The sequence below is a fragment of the Podarcis muralis genome, chromosome 2, assembly GCF_964188315.1.
Source record: "Podarcis muralis chromosome 2, rPodMur119.hap1.1, whole genome shotgun sequence".
Taxonomy (NCBI): domain Eukaryota; kingdom Metazoa; phylum Chordata; class Lepidosauria; order Squamata; family Lacertidae; genus Podarcis; species Podarcis muralis.
Window position 1 is genome coordinate 73,967,065 of NC_135656.1, and position 18,278 is coordinate 73,985,342.

The window sequence follows — 18,278 nt, forward strand, 5'->3', positions numbered from 1 at the left end:
TCCCCCTTTGCCGCCGGCGCACCTGCGCCTTTAAGGGTCGCCGCCTTCCGCCTTGCTTTCCCTCCGCTGCCCCACAATTCCGCGCGGCGCGCTCCCCTCCCTCCCTCCCTCCTCGCAGGGCCCCCTGGAGCCGCAAAATGGCGGACACAATGAGTAGCCTCCGCCGCTGCTGCAACTGCCGCCGCCGCCGCCTCCTCCTGCCGCCCGCAGCTTGACTCGAGCCCGCCTGAGGGCGCCGTCGACCAGCTTCTCCGCCCCACCAGCGTCCCCTTCCTGCGGCTTCCTCCTCTCCCTCCGCCGCGAGGCAGGCGCTTCCCGCTTTCCCCGCGCCCTCTTCGGCGCGCAGGCCCCGCCGGCTCCTTCCCTCCCTCCTCCTCCTCCTCTCCCGCCGGCGGCGGCATGAAGCTGACGGACAACGTGCTGCGGAGCTTCCGCGTGGCCAAAGTGTTCCGCGAGAACTCGGACAAGATCAACTGCTTCGACTTCAGCCCCAACGGCGAGACCGTCATCTCCAGCAGCGACGACGACTCCATCGTGCTCTACGACTGCCAGGAGGGCAAGTGAGTGTACTGGGAGGGGGCGGGCAGGCCCGGGCAGGCGGGGGGGGGGGAGGAGAGAGAGAGACCCTCTCTGAAGCCGGGAGGAGGCCCTTCAGACCTCTCGCGGGTGAAGGGGAGTCAGTGGAGGGGGAGGGGGGGCTTGAAGAGGGAAATTTAGAACATTTAAAATAAACCGGTTCTCGGCATCTGAGGATACTTGTGGAGGAGGGTGGCTTGGGGACCGGTGTGGGTGTGTTGTTGGCAGGACCGGCTGAAGGACAAGAAGCGCCTCGGGGTTGGTGGGATGCCCCGACTTCCAAGGACGGAGGAACCGAGGGCATAGTCCCCGTCCCCCCCATTTGTATCCCGCCGCCTCATCACACTGTGAAATCTGTGAGTAGGGCCTGTCTTATTTTCTAATATTCTTGAGAAAGTACAAGTGCTCTATAAGGATTGGTGGTGTTTCCTGCCTTAGAGAAAAGCAAGTTGTACATCTTAAAGGAATCAGCTAAAGGGTCCCCCCCCCCCCTTTGGTTTGTCAGCCTAGATTGCTTAGAGCATGGTGCTGATAACGCCAAGGTTGATCCTGGTATGAGGCAGCTGCTTATTCCTGCAGTGCAGGGGGTTGGACTAAATGATCCTTGGGTCCCTTCCAACACTACAGTTCTGTGATTGGGTTCCCCTCCCTTCCTATGTTGACACTTGTGCCCCCTAACCTTTGTATTTACCTATGCAAATAAGCAGTGTGCTTGGTCCTAGGTTTAGGAGAAAATCTCTATGTTGATGGCGACTTCAACAAGATAGCATTATTGTGGGATCTTTAGCACATGGATGTGTTAGGGATGTAGGTAAACTGGGGCTGAGTGGAGAAAGGCGTGATGTATAAAAACAGTACCTCAGTTGGAATATGGTTGTGCCAGCAGAGGAACATGAAGTGAGTCTAACTGTCCCGTCAGTAGCACCAGATATAACGCTGTAGAATAGATAGACTGCTAAGTAGCTGCCCTTTCATTTTTATCATTGTGAGAAAGTGAAGATGGAATTATACTGGCAGTCATGTCAGACACGACTCCATTTGTGTTGCCCTGCTAAATGATTTGGTGATTATAATTATTTTTGCAAATGCAATTTACTGCTTCTGTTAGTGGGTTTCAATTAAATAAAATGCATTTATAAAGGCTTATGTTCAGTTTTCTTTCCTTCTCACTCAGTGTCTTGTTAAAGTCGATACAGAAAGCACCTTTCTTTGACCCGCTTCCTTGTTTTTATATGCGAGACCAAAACATTGAGACAATGTAAATGATTACCAAATCCTAGTGCAGGGGTCTGCAACCCGCGGCTCTGGAGCCGCATGTGGCTCTTTTACACCTTTGCCGGGGCGGATACTAGCGAGGGGAGGAGGTGCATTGTGCGCCCCGACACTCCGCACTGTGGCGGGCGCTGTACTGGCTGTGACGTCGCATGGGTTAGTTTTGCGGCTCCCATGTTTTTTTTCTTCGGAAACGGGTCCAAGTGGCTCTTTTTGTCTTAAAGGTTGCAGACCCCTGTCCTAGTGAATGTGATATTTTCAGCATCACACCTATAACAGAATTGTCTTCAGCTTGCCTACTAAAAGTCTGGTACACTAATAAAGTAGTCCCTACCCCACTTCCAAATCTGTGCTTCTGTGGGGTAGAAGTGTACCTAGGGGTTGGCGACATCTGCCCTTGCTAGGGGCACAAAATTCACCCATCAGGCAGAATCCTCCTGTTACACCTGGAGTGCCCCCTGGCTCACCTCTCCAGGTCCTGCCTTGCCAGCTGATGGGATCTCAGGAAAGGTTGTTGCTGCTACAGGTGCAGGAGGGGACGGAAAGGGTCCTCAGAGCAGCTACCAGGCAGAAAACAGTGCAGCTGCCCCATTCAGCCCCAAGGAGACATGTTCCTCCTGTCCAGGCAACCTCACCTGCTGCTCAGATTTGGGGGGGTGATGGGGGTGGGGGATACAGCTCAAGAGCAGAAGGGACCCTAGGTATGCCTCTGCTAGAAGGTAGATTACAAGGGAGGTTTTTTTCTGCCAGAGGTTGGGGACTCTATGTCTTCTGTTGACAACCAACCACCAGTGGTATCGTGGAGGGGGGAAAAGAGGTCTTCCCCTTTCCTGCTGTATCTAGCTTGCTTCACTTTGTTGGGGGATGGGTTGGGTGTTAGACACATTCATTTTGCATATTTAATCCATGTGGTCCCAGCACACAACTTGTGTGTGCTCCTCATGTGCACACACCAGATGTTGGGAATTGAAGTTGTGCATAGTCTCCACACAGGAAAAGGGATGGCATGGGTATGGAAGACCCTAGGCCACATCACATTTGGGTTGTGTGTGAGTGAGAGTTTGGGGGAAGGGTGCAGGGTGCCAGTTGTAATTTTTTATTTGCACCTTGCAGCTGTGTTATCACTTCTTTGGTGCTACTTATACCATTACAAATGTAAAATGTTTATTTATGTTGCATTTTTAGGCATTTTGAACTGTGACCTTCCAGTTTTTCTATGTATATCTTTGATCAGTAAAGTGCAGCTGTGTTAGGATTGTTTTCACATTAGCTGCTAGATACCTTGAAGAATCAAGAAGGGAAACAAAATTTCCAATACTTTTAAAGACACATAATAAATTATTAAAATTCAGTGAGATAGGGTTTTTCAAAATAATTGTATTAACAGTATTTCTTACAGTACATAGATATATAATAAATCTGTCATCAGTTCTACTCCATTATTTCTACTCTTCTCTTTTGTAGACAGAGTTCCCATATTTACGGCTCTCCCCTCTTGAAGAGTCTGCTCTTTTCCATGTATTTTAAAGTACTTAACTCCTTAGCTGACCCTGTCTGGGCAAAGTTTAGAATATGGGGGGGGGGGCGCAGTTCCAATTCATTCTACTGCCTGAATAGGCATCATGGTTTCTGTTTTCATTCTGAGCGCATAAAACAATCTTTCGCAGTCAACCTTGAGGATAGTGAAATCTTTGCCAAGAATGAAGCTATCTTTGCTATTAAAAAAAAGTTTCTTCTATTGAAACCCATATTATTTTTGCATCTGTCTGATTTAGGTTTAAAGCAATTTTTCAAATTTCAAAGGAAAAAATCATTTACTTGTTAAATTGGTTGCCCCTAGCAAGAGTGTCCAGAGCTTATGAAATGAGACATCAATGAAAAGCACACTCACATGTAATCAGACTATGTGTTGTTGTGTAGCTCCAAGCTTTATTTTCTCCTTGTTTAAGGCAGTTCTTAGACCAAATAAATGCCTTTTTAATAATTGACTATCATGAAAGCAGTCCTATGATCTTGCATGTTGGCATTGGTGACACATACAGTATGTTCCCTCCCTTTCCCCAAGGGGAGTGTGTATCAAGCCAAAAAGAGTTCCTTACCTTTTCACTTCATTGTGGGCTCAATTTTATGGAACTCCTTTCCAGCTGAGATCAGGCAGCCCCCTTCCCTGTTGAACTACTGAAGACATTTTAATTGAAGTATTTTTATACTTCCGACCAATTTTATAGTTCCATCAAAAAATTCCTTTTTGTGTATTATATTTCTTGTACACTGCTTAGAGGTGGTTATAGTTAAGCAGTATATAAATTGTTTAAATAAATAATAAACAAAAAGGGGATTTTGCCACCTGTTGTTGAATCACAGTTTACATGCTCTTTTTATATTTGTTCTTCTACTCTGTTGATTCTCACTCTGACCACAGATAGACAAATTGTAATTAAGTGTCCCAGATTCACCTAATGCTTCTGTCAGTTTGAAGAGGAGATAACATACCAGAGTGCAATGAATTTTTGAGTGCTAGATGTAATAGAAGTGGCACAGTACAGTGGTACCTCGGGTTAAGTACTTAATTTGTTCCAGAGGTCCGTTCTTAACCTGAAACTGTTCTTAACCTGAAGCACCACTTTAGCTAATGGGGCCTCCTGCTGCCACCGCGCCACTGGAGCACAATTTCTGTTCTCATCCTAAAGCAAAGTTCTTAACCCGAGGTACTATTTCTGGGTTAGCAGAGTCTGTTACCTGAAGTGTATGTAACCCGAGGTACCACTGTACACCCTTTCACTTAGCAAGAACATAATTTTCATTCCCCTACCTATGTTACAGTATCAACAAGTTTGAAGATAAAATGTATTTGTGTTTATTGCTTAAATACTATAATCTACCACTATAGGCCATGGTTTAGTGTTACAGGAGCAAACCACACACCTGGGCTTGTGCATTCACACCATTCCTTTTGCTGTGAGAAGGATGAGCTTGAAAGCTTTTGCTTTCAATTTTAAACTAACTACAGTTATGTCCAAAGTTGGGACTCTGATTAAACTTTCTAGCCATGGTTTATGATTCTTACATGAATCAGTTGAATCAAACCAGAGATCCTGGAGTGCAGACAAGGAGGAATCGTAATTAAAATTAAAAATACAGTCATACTTTGGTTGTCGAACGCCTTGCAACTTGAATGTTTTGGCTCCCAAACTTCTCAAACCCAATCATCTCTGCGGCTTCCAATTGAGTGCAGGAAGTTCCTACAGCCAATCAAAAGCCGCATCTTGGTTTTCTAACATTTTCGGACGTCGAATGGACTTCTGGAACGGATTCCGTTCAAAAACCAAGGTATGACTGTAGATGCTTCTGACCACCCCTTCCTGGTGTATCCCATAGCTCATTCCTATAATACTAAACTATAGTTTACTGGTACATTCAAAGTGACTTAGCCTATGAGATGCAGTATCTAGACTGGGTTTTGATGCGGAAGGCCCAGGTTCAAAATTGACTCATCCATAAAGTTCATAAGCTCCTGGCCAATATATAGTTTTTATGATGAGACAGATAACGAATCTCTTCTTGCAGCAGGCTACAATGCTTGCTTTTAAATTTCCTGGGTAAAGATTCAGAAATACTGGCATGACTCAGTAGCCAAACATGTTTATGACTTCCTCTGAACCTCCCCCTCCCCCACATTTTCTCCATGTGTTAAAGGAGAGCTCTTCTATATCGTGCTGAGCTCTAGGCCAGGCAAAATAAGTGCTGACTTCTTGTGCTACTTCTGCCTGGCTATGTGTAAAGTAAAGAGCAAAGTCCTTTTGTGTATGTTACAAGATTTGACAGATGTGAGGGAATTTCTTACTGTAGTGGAAGATTAGATCTAGGGCTCGTTTTTGGGTTGTGTCTGCACATCATGCTAACCATGGTTTAACATGATATCAAGGAGCTCAAGTAAGACTAATGCACTGCCGCCGCCTCTCCCCTACCTCTGTGTAGCCAGAAGGAAGTTTTGACTGCATCTGGTTTCACTTTTCTCTGAATCTTTGCTTGTTGTGTCATCTGGGCCAGGATTTATTATAAACTCTGAGTGGTTTAACAAACCAGCTTCAGACACCATAGTTTGAAGTGAGCTTGTTTTGAATCTGACCAGATATTCATTGGAACTGTTTCTAGCCCCACAATCTCTTTATTTAATGGCATACACTAGCATCACTAGCATGTAAAAAAAAAAATCATTTATTAGTCACAGTTCATTTTGTGGTAATCAAAGGTGACAGAAACAGCAGTCTTAAAATGGTAGTTGTCTTCTTTGAGTGAAGGTGTTCAATTGCTTTTTTAAAGGTTTTGATATGGCTAAGCAGAGTTCTTGTATGTTGGAACAAGTATAATCGTTCTTGTATTTCTTCCTGGCAGACCTAAGAGAACACTATACAGTAAAAAGTATGGAGTGGATCTCATCAGATACACGCATGCTGCCAACACTGTGGTGTACAGTTCCAATAAAATAGATGGTAAGTGATCTATTCATTGTCTCTGATATCTACCTGTTTTTTGGCAGGGATAGATAATAAATACTGAAGACTTGAGCAAAAGATTGGGCTTGATTACATTGAGTGGTTTATTCATTCAAGCTTTTAGAAGGTAAATGAATATTTTCCTGCACTTAATGTTTAATCTCTAAATTATTATTTTAAAGAGATTCCTTAGTCAGTTCTTGACTGAACTTTTAATCAGGGTGAAATGAAAGCCTGAACGATTGATTTGATGCAAGCTAAACATGTATGCAGGTGTCTCTTAACTTTGCTACTGGCTTATAGTGCATTAAAGTCCATTTGTGAGTACGATTTGATTTAACACTGCACCTGCAAATGGACAAAGCTGGGCGGCTCAGTGGGGGAACCCCTTAGTGCAGGCTTCCTCAACCTCATCCCTCCTGATGTTTTGAGACTACAATTCCCAGCATCCCTGATCACTAGTCCTGCTAGCTAGGGATCATGAGAGTTGTAGGCCAAAAACATCTGTAGGGCCAAGGTTGAGGAAGCCTGCCTTAGTGCAACCAATTCTAGTAAAGCTTGATGGTGGTGCTGATTTAAGCTCCCAGTTGTTATTTTGTAGCCACATCCTTACCTGTCCCACACCTGTCTTCATATATATGCCATCAGGTGTGGGGTGGGCGGGCATGTTTGGGGAAAGCAGCCTTGCTTGCCATATTGGGTCCTGTGCCCACAGGGTGGAGGTTTTTCGCCCTTTGTAGGGCAAGCTTCTAAAATTATCCTTTTTAAGATCTGTCAATTTAAGCTGTAAGTACAAGGAATTTATTTTGTACTCATATCTATTTTGGCTCAATATTTTACACCTTGAGTAAAATAATAAAACTTTTGTCAAATTCAGCAGTTATAACCTGAGAGTAAGATGGTAAGATATTTGGTGTCCTTTAAAGAATAGTCAACATATACTTCCTTATTCTAAAAATTATCTGAGAAGAATTGTAGGCATTCATAGAGGGTAATAAAAGTATTATGAATAATATCTTGAGTTTTTTAATCTAAAGCTTAACATTCAGAATATTTTCAGAACTGGCCAATCTTTCTGGCCTCTGCATAGAGGTGATACCACAGCAGTAATTAACCACATCCTTCTCTTGCTGGGTGTACAAAATTATGATATGACTCCTTAACTTTTCTTTTTAAAAAACAAAATGTGTGTACATTCCTTGATTATGAAACAGTCCTCAGCCATGGTTGGCAGTGTTAAAGTATGCAGTGATATGGGTTTTCCAGAACCAGCACGGTGCACTGGTTAGAGTGTTGGACTAGGGCCTGAGAAACCAAGGTACAAACCCCACTCTGTCCTAAAGCTCAGTGGGTGCCCTTAGACTAGTTACTGCCTCTCACTTTAACTTACCTCACAGGTTGATGTGATGATAAAATGGGAGTTCAGGGGAGAACTATATGTACCTTGAGATCCTTGGAAGAGAGATGGGATATAAACAAATAAATTAAAAATAAATAATTTCCAAACCCTAAATCAATTGAGTCTGATTTTACATAATGGATTGTTTTAGTAAAAATAAGAAGCGGGGATTAGGTGAATCATGTTTGGGCTAGTTGAGGCTCATCTGCATAGCACTACCAGGGTTGCATGCGAACTTAGCCATTGAAGCTGTAATGCTGTATTCAAGCCAAAGCTTTACTTGAAAATACTCTTCGAGATATACCGTATTTTTTGCTCCATGGGGCACACCGGACCATAGGGCACACCTAGTTTTTAGGGGGGGGTAAATAAAGGGGGGAATTATTCCCCCCCCCCCGCCACCCCAAAGAGCAAAGAAGCCAAGACAGCGAGCGAGATCCATCCCGCTGGCTGCCTTGGCTTCCTCTTTAGCCACACGCAACCTCTCCAGCCGGGAGAGGCTGCGCGTGGCTTTGGCAGAAGGATCCCGCTCGCTGTTTTGGCTTCGTTTTTAGCCGCGGGGCTGGGGCGGGGGAACCCCGAGATTCCCCCAGCCCCCGAAACAGGTCCAGGAGCGGCGGCAAGATTGCGTGCAACCTCACCGTCACTCCCAGAGCTTGCGGGGCTGGGAATGGGGGAAGCCCCCAAAACAGGCAGCTATCCGCAAGCCTTCGGAGCTCTCCAAAGGCTTGCGGATAGCTGCCTGGAGAGCGAGAGGGGTCGGTGCGCACCGACCCCTCTTGCTCTCCAGGCTTCAGCGAAAGCCTGCATTCACTCCATAGGACGCACACACATTTCCCCTTCATTTTTGGAGGGGGAAAAGTGCGTCCTATAGAGCAAAAAATGCAGTAACAGCTTGGCAACATATACTTCCTTACATAGGGCTGTGTCCAATGCTAGTCCTTTTCACAGTAGACCTGTTGAACTTAATGGACGTTACTAATGGGAGGAATTCATTGTCGTATGAAGGATGTTGTTCTGTCAGCACTAGTGTTTTCTGCTTGCCTTATGGAATGATCTTCCCTCTTCTCCCACGACATGCTGTTCTTAGTGTTCTCCCGCCCCTCCAGAGCAGCTTTGAGTGGGGTACCATTGCACTAGTGGGAGTCATTGTGCTGACTTCTGCTAGTAGTATGGAAAGGTTGACACTGACCATAGGTTTAATAATTTCAATTGGTCTACTTTGAGTATGACTAAGCTTGGCTACAACTCAGGGTTTAAAATTTAAAGGAAAACAAACACACAAAAATGTATTTATATTTATTACATATTCATGTACACTTCTGAGGGATAGTCATCTACAAAAAGTTAATCACAACTTTGAAACTGCAGAGTTTGACTGTTTTATGTGTAACTAATGAATTTTATGAAATAATGGATTTTTACAAATGGGGGAAAAACAGTAGAAAATTTTTCTACCTTGCATCACTGATATGTGCTTCAAAAGGTATCTATCTTGAATGTCTGAAGCATTGTAAGAACTGAGACAGTATGGACATGTTCTTGGAAGAGGCAGGCAAGTCAAAATCCTTTCCAGCAGGAGGCTTGCCACAATTTGTGTATTTGAATTAATATTTAGGTGCTTCTGAATTTCTGCTTGAACCAGCTCTGCTGATATACTCCTCTATGAAGAATGTCTCAGTTTTCAAGCCTAATTCTACCTGCCTGATTCCAGGCTGAGGTAGTAGTTTGTACAGTTTGAGGGTCTATGATACCACCCGGTACAGGAGATAACTGTACAGGCCACTGCCTTGCCTGGGACAGAGCTTTATCTGCTAAAACAAGGCGCTTCCTCCCTGCATTCGTTTGGTGCCAGGTAACTGTTGCTACTTAAAGACCATCAGTCTCTCTCAAATGTATGTGTGTTTAAACAATAGATTCAGGAATTTAAAAAAACCTGTGCATTGCAGTGTGCATGGTAGAGAGTTGGCTCTTCAGACTAGCATGTCTGTCCTGGGCATTCATTTTTGGCTTGCAAAATTGTTCTTCAAAATGTGGCTACGTCCCTCTGTATGTTCTTATCAGTTTCACTGGAAAATACTTAAGCACATTATTTTTCATGCGATTAAAGGGCTGCAAAATGTGTGGGTTCTGCATCCTTACTTTCCACTTGGGAGTTGAAATTCCATCTTATTTGCTCTCCCACTATAGTTTGTCTTTTGAAGAAGCTGACTTATTTACATCAACATTTATAAATATAACTTTGAGTAAAGTCTGAGAAACAATTTTACAAGATTAGTTTTATTTGCTGTATAACTTACTTAACTGTAACTGGAGTACAAACCAAAAAAGTATGTTGAAAATACTGATTGAGAAATACTGCAAATATAATGCAAGTGATCAATCTCAATGTTCTATTCGTGTTTATATACATGTTTAAGTATTGCTGTTTAGTTGTCTTTTACTTGTTTACTTCCGTTCATTTCTTTTTATCCAGAAGTAGTTTTCAGAGTTCAGTATCCCAGAATTCTCATTTTAACTGCAGTTGTTGAGCTGAGGTGGTTGGCACTCGGATAAGGTTTACATGACTGCTAAATTCTTAACACAGCTAAAAGTTAAACAAACTGCAGGTAGAGAAATGGTTATATTTTTTAACAGAAAGTACAGTATATTATTCCTACTGGCTGAAACCTAAAACATTTTCATGCTGGGTCATGCAAGTACTGTACTATTTTGCTCAGGCTATGCCAGAAGACTGTAATTCGTGGCTTCAGTTTTAACCCACACAATAACTGTTTCAAGAAAAATAACTGTCTCTATTGAAATAAACAAACTGTTATTACTGGCCAGGTGATGCAGGGTTGCTGTATAATATTGTTTGCCTTGTTGATTTCTTGTAGATACAATCAGATACCTCTCTCTGCATGACAATAAATACATCAGATACTTCCCAGGACATAGCAAAAGGTAAGATGAGTAGTGCACTCGTAATTTTGCTGGTAAAGAAGCAGGAATAACGGTGCATTTTGTTGAATTTTTATCTTGTTTAAATTGGCAAGAATGAAAGATGAAAAAATAGTTTTGTGTCATTTATTTTTATCTCACCTTCAGAGTTGTTGCTCTGTCCATGTCTCCAGTGGATGATACCTTTATTTCTGGGTCGCTTGATAAGACCATCAGACTTTGGGATCTTCGATCTCCAAATTGCCAGGTATTGAGTATTGGTTAATGGGTAGTCGGCATAAGGTGCACTGGAGGGCTGCTTCAGAATGTAGAATAGACTGTAGAGCATAGTATTCAATTCCACTAAAAGATGGCGTGTTGCCAAAGGAATTACAAGCCTATAAATCTGTTCTGTGCATCAGTTTGAGCCTTTTCTCTAATACTAATTGCCAGAATTTGTGGTGGTTCAGCATTGGAATCGCAACTGGGGAGGGAAATGTTCACCTCCCCATGTGTTGTGGTCCCAAAGAACATTCTCCCTCCATGCACACACTTCATAGTAATATTTTTAAACCTTATGCATGGTTGTTACCCACACAATTATAGCAAATGTTCAGCCTTTGGGTATGTATCCAGTTTCTTCGTCAAAAGCTGCAACTCTGGGATGAAGAGAATTATTCTATTGATGAAGAGCAAGGTAGTTGTAGGAAGCACTGGAATCTGATTGGATATCTCTGTTACATTATTTGATTTCTAAATATATCAAGGACACAAATAAAGATTAATTTGTAACTTGCATTGATATCTTAGCCTTTGATTTAATAAATAAGGACCAGCTGTGGCACACAAGTTGGCCAGTGCTAATATTGACAAAAGGTTACTGTGACTTGTACAGACTCTGCGTTAGAACACTACCCTGCAATTAAGAGTGTGCATTAATGATGTTTTAATATAAGCAGTTTCGATAAAAATGGGTAAAGGAGAGCTGTAGTTAGGTCCCACTTTTCATTTTTTGCATAAACAACATTATTGCAGAAATGTCTGCTTTGGTGGAATGAAAGATTTCAGCTCAGCTTTATTCCAATAACCTAGCATTGTTATCATGAAATAAGATAGGCTTAACTAACATTGTCTAAATTTGGATCACTGTAGGAAGTAATCAAGCACTCTTAGGTTATGTTTGCTTAAATATCCCAAAAATGTAAATGGCTGCTTGATAGCCAAATGTGTAAACACAAACAGGCATTTAGATACCTGCAACCTTTTTCTTGGTAAAATGTTAACTGGGAAATTTCAGATAGCTGCTGTCAAAACATCTGTTCAGATTCAAAAGCAGATAGTTCCTATTTTGAGTATTTTCTCTGCCAAGGCTTTAGCTCAATTTGAGGCTGAGCTTTGGGGAGGAGTAAAATCAGAACTATAATTAAATAAATTTTAAACAAAGATCTTGGGACTCCCTATATGAACACCATCAATTCCTCTTAGATCCAACTTTAGCTTATCTTTTGTAGCTGGACCCTTTACTTTTACCTTTACCTTTAAACAAAATGAATATGTCTTAACTAAATTGTATTCATTGGAATACCTAAGGGTCAGTGTCAGATGGCAAGGGTGGCTGCTCACGAGTAAGCAGACAGGACTCCGACCAGTCTTTTACAGGTTTTATTTTGGTGCAAATTATTTACCCAAAGTTCATGCCTGCCTCAATCGCTAGCAGAGTTCAGGAGTGCCTGTTTCCTGGACCTCCTCCAGCATAAAAGCCTCGTTACGCCCAGCCTTTTCCATCCCTCTTTGCGCTTTAGACTTCTGTGCAGGGTGGGCGACAGAGGGGACGTGCTTCCCTCCTGGCCGGCTTTGCCAGAAGTGGTGCTGAGGCTCCCACCAGCATCCTCTGGTCCATTCACCTCTTCCCCACTGGAGGTGGGGTTTTCCTCATCACTGGAAGAAGAACTGCTTTGCAAGATTTTCAGAGGCTCCCTGTAACACAACTGCCCCTCTGTTTCCCGCCCCTGTTCTGATGGCAGTTCCCTGACAGTCAGGTACAGAGTTGTCAAAAAACCAAGTAAACTGTAATTTAGCAATTGTTTATGAGGTCCAGAAAAATGGTGTAATTTATAATATGTTTCTCATAAGATTATGCCAAGGCACGTTACCTGTAAATACTAACTTTCCTTGGTTCTTCACGGAGCTTAGACTCAAGTAATGCCACCCATATATATTGAATGGAGTTTTACAGGTATCTGTGGCACCAATGAAAATGTGGGTTTGGCTGTAATCATATAGAAGACATAATTCACAACTAAGTTTTTTCAATTATATGTTGAACCATGGAAATTTTAAATAATCTCTTAACAGTGTTGTGATAGAGCAATACTAGATATTGTGATATAATTGTTAATACATAGTTTTATTTATATGCTGGCATTGCTTGCCACAGTAGTTAGGAAACTACATGCATACCTGTTAGTGATTCATCTTTGTTGATGATTCACATTTAATCATTCCAACTCAGTATTCTGGTTTAGAAATATAGTGGGCATGATTTCTATTATTATTATTAAATAATGTATAATGTATATTGTTGACTGTGAGAGAGAGTGCATGCGTTCTTGCTTGTATTGTGATTTAACAGTAATAGAAGTAACACTTTTTGTTTTATGTGGAGTAATTTCTTTTAATTTCCCAAATTATAGGGCTTGATGCATCCTCAAGGGAAGCCTGTGTGTTCATTTGATCCAGAGGGGCTGATTTTTGCAGCTGGGGTCAATTCCGAAATGGTGAAGCTTTATGATCTTCGCTCGTTTGATAAGGTATGTAATGTTCAGGTGCATTTGAGATTGTAAACATTCCCAAGAGATCTCTATAAACATGTCTGTAACAGGGGCAGAATTCCTGTGATTCAGACATCATGCATTTAACTCTAAAAAACAAAAGTCACACTCTAGATCTCTTAAAGTAAAACGTAATTTTTGTTAAGTGGTCCTGAGTTTTCATTCATGTTGAAGAATGCCCTATCTGATCAGGGTCTAGACCAGCATTCTTTGCCAGCATTCCAGTGACCAAGAGATGCTCACTGGCTCCCTTCAGTCTTCTCACAGAAAAAAATTCAGTATGACTGTGTTTGTGCAGGTTCATGTTAACTTTCATAAATAGAATGATTGAGATGGTTCTGCTATATGCCCTCATTTGGTTTTCTTTCTTGAAGGGTCCATTTGCTACCTTTAAGATGCAGTATGACCGAACCTGTGAGTGGACTGGTTTGAAGTTCAGCAGTGATGGTAAACTTGTTCTTATATCAACCAATGGAGGGTTCATCCGACTCATAGATGCCTTTAAAGGAGCTGTTCTTCATACATTTGCGGTGAGGCTGCTTTCCTTACTTTCTGGGGAGCTCTCTGTCTTAAACATCCTTAGTTATAGGTGAGATGTACCGTAATTTTCACTCCATAAGACACACTTTTTTCCTCCTAAAAAGTAAGGGGAAATGTGTGTGCGTCTTATGGAGTGAATGCAGGCTGCGCACCTATCTCTGAAGCCAGCACAGCAAGAGGGAGAGCTGCGCAGCGCCTCTTGTTGTGCTGCCTTCCCAGTAAAGCGGAAGGAGGGACGGAAGGGAGCCCTTACGGAGCCCCTTCTGTCCCTCATCCTGCTTCACTGGGAAGCCAGCAGACCAAGAGGCGCTGCATAGCTCTCCCTCTTGCTGTGCTGGCTTCAGCGATAGCTGAAGAGGCTTTGCACAGCTATCGCTGAAGCCAGCACAGCAAGAGGGAGAGCTGCGTAAGGGCACCCTTCCGTCCCTCATCCTGCTTTGCTGGGAAGGCGGCACAACAAGAGGCACTGCGCAGCTCTCCCTCTTGCTGTGCTGGCTTCAGAGATAGCTGCGCAGCTTGCTCTGGCTTTTCAGGGAGGTGGGAGAAGGGACTGAGAGAAGTCTGTCAGTCCCTTCTCCCACCTCCCGGAAAAGCCAGCAAGAGCCACTCGGTATCTTTAAAGAGCCACACCGAGCGAGCGTGTCTGCGGCTCTTGCTGGCTTTTCTTGTTTTTCTTCTCTAAAAACTAGGTGCGTCTGATGGTCGGGTGTGTCTTATAGAGCAAAAAAAATATGGTATTGCACAGATCCACTAGTATTGTTTTAAAGATTTCTCAGCTGTTCATCTTTCAACAATCATTCTGTCTAAATGTTTATGCTACAGACATTTTTAGGAGGCACTATCAGGCGCTTCTTCCATAAACCTATTAATGTTTGGTGGAAATCAGTGTTCAATATTGCAGCCCAGCAGACAAGGCTTAAACTAATAAGAGTGACAAGTGAGTCAATAGTGCAACTGAAACAGTAATTTATTAAGCAGACTACCCAATGCAAGTGTAATAGATAAAGAAAGCCGATAAAGCATGAATTCTTTACATAACAGTACTTGGTATTGCATTACAATGTCCTCCTACAGTCTTCTTGTTCATCTACTTATAATAATAATTTAATAATTATTTATTATTTATACCCCGCCCATCTGGCTGTGTTTCCCCAGCCACTCTGGGCGGCTTCCAATCAAGTGTTAAAAACAATACAGCATTAAATATTAAAAACTTCCCTAAACTTCCCTACTTAAGACGTGATTATTTTAAGTTCCATAGTACTGTAGTTCATAATTAACAGTGGCCATCAATATCAATGGGTCTCATGGTCCTTTCTCCATCTTTTGAGAGACAAAGTAAGCCTACCCTACTCCTGTCCTTTATAGGTTTTTATATTGATCATAGGTGGGAACAATTTTTTCCATCCCCTTTGTTTACCCAGTTTTCTCCTGTAATGTCATCTTAGCTTCTCTCATTTAGTGGCTTCATCATTCACCAAGCCACCACACAAGACCTTCCTCATTCCCTTATCAGCCCAAGGTCTTGCACATGCTGCTTCTGTACGACAAAGGTTATGCTGAGCCAAACTCTTTTACTGCAGTAGTTCATCAAGGGCCCAATAGTTCTCTAGGTCTGGCAGGACTAGATTGTCAGCACATCAGTTTCTTTTATTAATATCCCTTTAATTTCAAGTATACTTCAAATATTTACAGTTTCTGCCTAATTGCCGTTTACTTCCCAAAATCTTCAATCACCCTTTTTAACCCAGGTAACTAAAGGATTTCATGTGTATCATCTTCTGGACTCTAGTGGATTCTTGCTTCTTAGCGTGAGGCATTGACTTGCTTTTCTTGCCTCCAAACTCACTTTTCCTTTTTCTTTGCAGGGATTTAACAACACAAAAGCTGTTACACTGGAAGCTTCATTCACCCCAGACTCTCAGTTTATAATGATTGGTAAGAGAGCCACACTCCTTTAACTGTGGAACACCAAGTTTGAAAAGTAATTTCAGTGTCACTTCCAATGCAGCCTATGGCCTGAAAAGATTTCTGCCCTTCTTGGGTGTATCTGGCTGTTTTGTATATATTGGCTGTGCCATCAGTTGAAAATCAGTTGGGTTGCTTAATTAATTGGTCTCCTGTTGGTGCTTCATACTAATATTGCATAATCCAATTTACAGGATCAGAGGATGGGAAGATCCACGTCTGGAATGGAGAGACTGGAATGAAAGTAGCAGTGCTAGATGGGAAGCACACAGGCCCTATTACCTGTTTACAGTTCAACCCAAGATTTATGACCTTTGCCAGTGCATGCTCCAATATGGTAAGGAGACAATAGGTTTCTACAGAACCCCAGCCAAATTGAATATGTGCATGCTTCGGACAACTCCTTATGGGTGTTTGAAAGTGAGAATGGCTTTTTGTAGGGATGAGGACCTTGTCAAAGCAGAGTTGATTGCAGAGAAATCTACTTGCATTCAAGCCCCCTGCAGGGGAAGGTCAGGGACCCTGTGTGTGCATACGATGCTGTGAGAACATGGGGGTGAGGCTTGTGTGTGCACTCCTGTCCCCTTAACATACTTACAGAACAGTGCACTTCTAAATGCACATGGACTATGTAAGCAGGAAGTATAAACTCTCAATTTATATTGAACAGTTCTTTGTAATTAGAAAATTGGCAGACATACTAGAACCACACTGATTTTGTTTCTTCTTTCAGGCCTTTTGGTTACCCACTATAGATGACTAATTCCGGATTCATCTTTTCCATTGGACAGTTTTCAAATTGTACTGACAGCAACGTATTTGTGAAGACTGTAATAGAAGTACTGGGATTACATCGCAGACTTGAATGCTCCCATGCAGCACATCCTATTTATATTTTGGTATGCCAGGCTCTTTGCTGCATCCCTTCAAAAGGATATTTTCATTTGGCTGCGCACCTACCAGTTCAGGAACTTGAGATCCTAGCAAGTATCGTCCCGAATTGTAGCAGAGCTTTGGTTTAATATTGGCACAGCAAATACATGTTGATACATCAGTCCCTTTTGTTTTTAAGTAAGGGTTATCAATTGTAAGCTCCTAGGATTCTGGGCTTGTTGAAAAACAAGAATGTTTTCTCTGTTCTGAAATATCAACAGTAAATACACTCTGCACTCCTTAAGTGCTTCTTTGTGCCACATAAATCTTTGTGCCATATATACAGCAACTACCCCGTTCTTGGAGAAAGCTTCTTGTGCTACTAATACTCCCATGAGACTATAGACATTTTGGATTCCTTGACATGGCACTGTCAAGGACATGCAGGGACTTGGAGTGGATGATCCTAAGCAATAAAGAAGTTTTCAGCTGTAAAATGCATTTAAAAACAGACTGGATGGAAATGCATTCTCTGTACCCCTTCTTTCAGTGTAATTGCAACTGATTATGTAAATATGGGGAGGGGGTGGATGGAGCATATTTTTTTACTTTTAGATATTAAAAAGTAACATTTGGACCAATACAGTATTGTGGAATTAGTCTTGGTTCTTCACCTGCCTTTCACACATCGGTCTTCCTGTTCTCCATACTTCCATTCCATTCCTCCAAGGCTAGGCACAGCTTGTACTGCCCCCTTCCCTAAATATTTCCACCCATTGTGAATGGGGTCATTCTGTTGGTGCAAATTTAATTAACTAACTCTGTCAAACTAACTTGATGGGACTGCAGAATTTCCAGTTTGTTTTCAGCTTGTTTGCTTTCTTGGCCTGTGAGTCCTTTTGCTGAAGAATGAAGGGGCATGTAAGTAAGCATGTCATGTGGCAACAGGAAATGAAATCAAGGTCAGCTGTTCTATTATAGTGATGTGCATCTGGGCCTACTGCTTTGTAGCCTTTACTGCCAAGTACTTAAAACTACTAGCCTGCACATTTCAATAATTATCATCCAAGCACAATTTCAGTGCTTCATTCTCTAGTGGTTTTGAACTCTCATGAAACCCTCACTCTTAAAGCCACTAGCATTTTGATACGGAACCGTGTTTCCTTTGGCTATGTCCTGGCTTTGCTAAGTGTTGTTCACACCTTTGGAGAACTTTCCTCTGCATTTAGAACATGCTCTGGTGGTACATGTTACAGTACTGCATCCCAGGCATTCTCTAAATCCTCCACAAAGAGCTGCTGTGCAGGAGCCGTGCTGAGGAATGTAACATTTTAAGTTTGAGCTGCTGGGGTAGATAACTCCAATTGCCTTATTAACTAAATTGTATGGGTTTTTGTTGTG

At 42.3% G+C, this 18,278-nt stretch overlaps 1 protein-coding gene across 2 annotated transcripts; it reads left to right on the forward strand.

The window, feature by feature from the left end:
- Window positions 1–91: 91 nt before the first annotated feature.
- Window positions 92–17,520, forward strand: WDR82 (WD repeat domain 82). 2 transcript variants are annotated; one of them, XM_028718753.2, is made up of 9 exons: window positions 92–560; window positions 6,244–6,341; window positions 10,623–10,689; window positions 10,834–10,936; window positions 13,359–13,475; window positions 13,871–14,026; window positions 15,905–15,974; window positions 16,199–16,341; window positions 16,738–17,520. In XM_028718753.2, exons 1-9 carry the CDS (start codon window positions 400–402, stop codon window positions 16,765–16,767), a joined length of 945 nt encoding a protein of 314 aa, XP_028574586.1. In that variant the 5' UTR covers window positions 92–399; the 3' UTR covers window positions 16,768–17,520. The 2 variants fall into 2 exon arrangements, with proteins under 2 accessions (XP_028574586.1, XP_028574587.1); XM_028718754.2 differs by having other exon boundaries at window positions 94–560; window positions 10,834–10,933.
- The last annotated feature ends 758 nt before the right edge of the window (window positions 17,521–18,278 follow it).

Coding starts and splice junctions, on each gene's coding strand:
- WDR82 (XM_028718753.2), top strand. CDS start 400: ATGAAGCTGACGGACAACGTGCTGCGGAGCTTCCGCGTGGCCAAAGTG. Junction 561..6,243: donor TACGACTGCCAGGAGGGCAA/GTGAGTGTACTG, acceptor TCTTCCTGGCAG/ACCTAAGAGAACACTATACA. Junction 6,342..10,622: donor CAGTTCCAATAAAATAGATG/GTAAGTGATCTA, acceptor GATTTCTTGTAG/ATACAATCAGATACCTCTCT.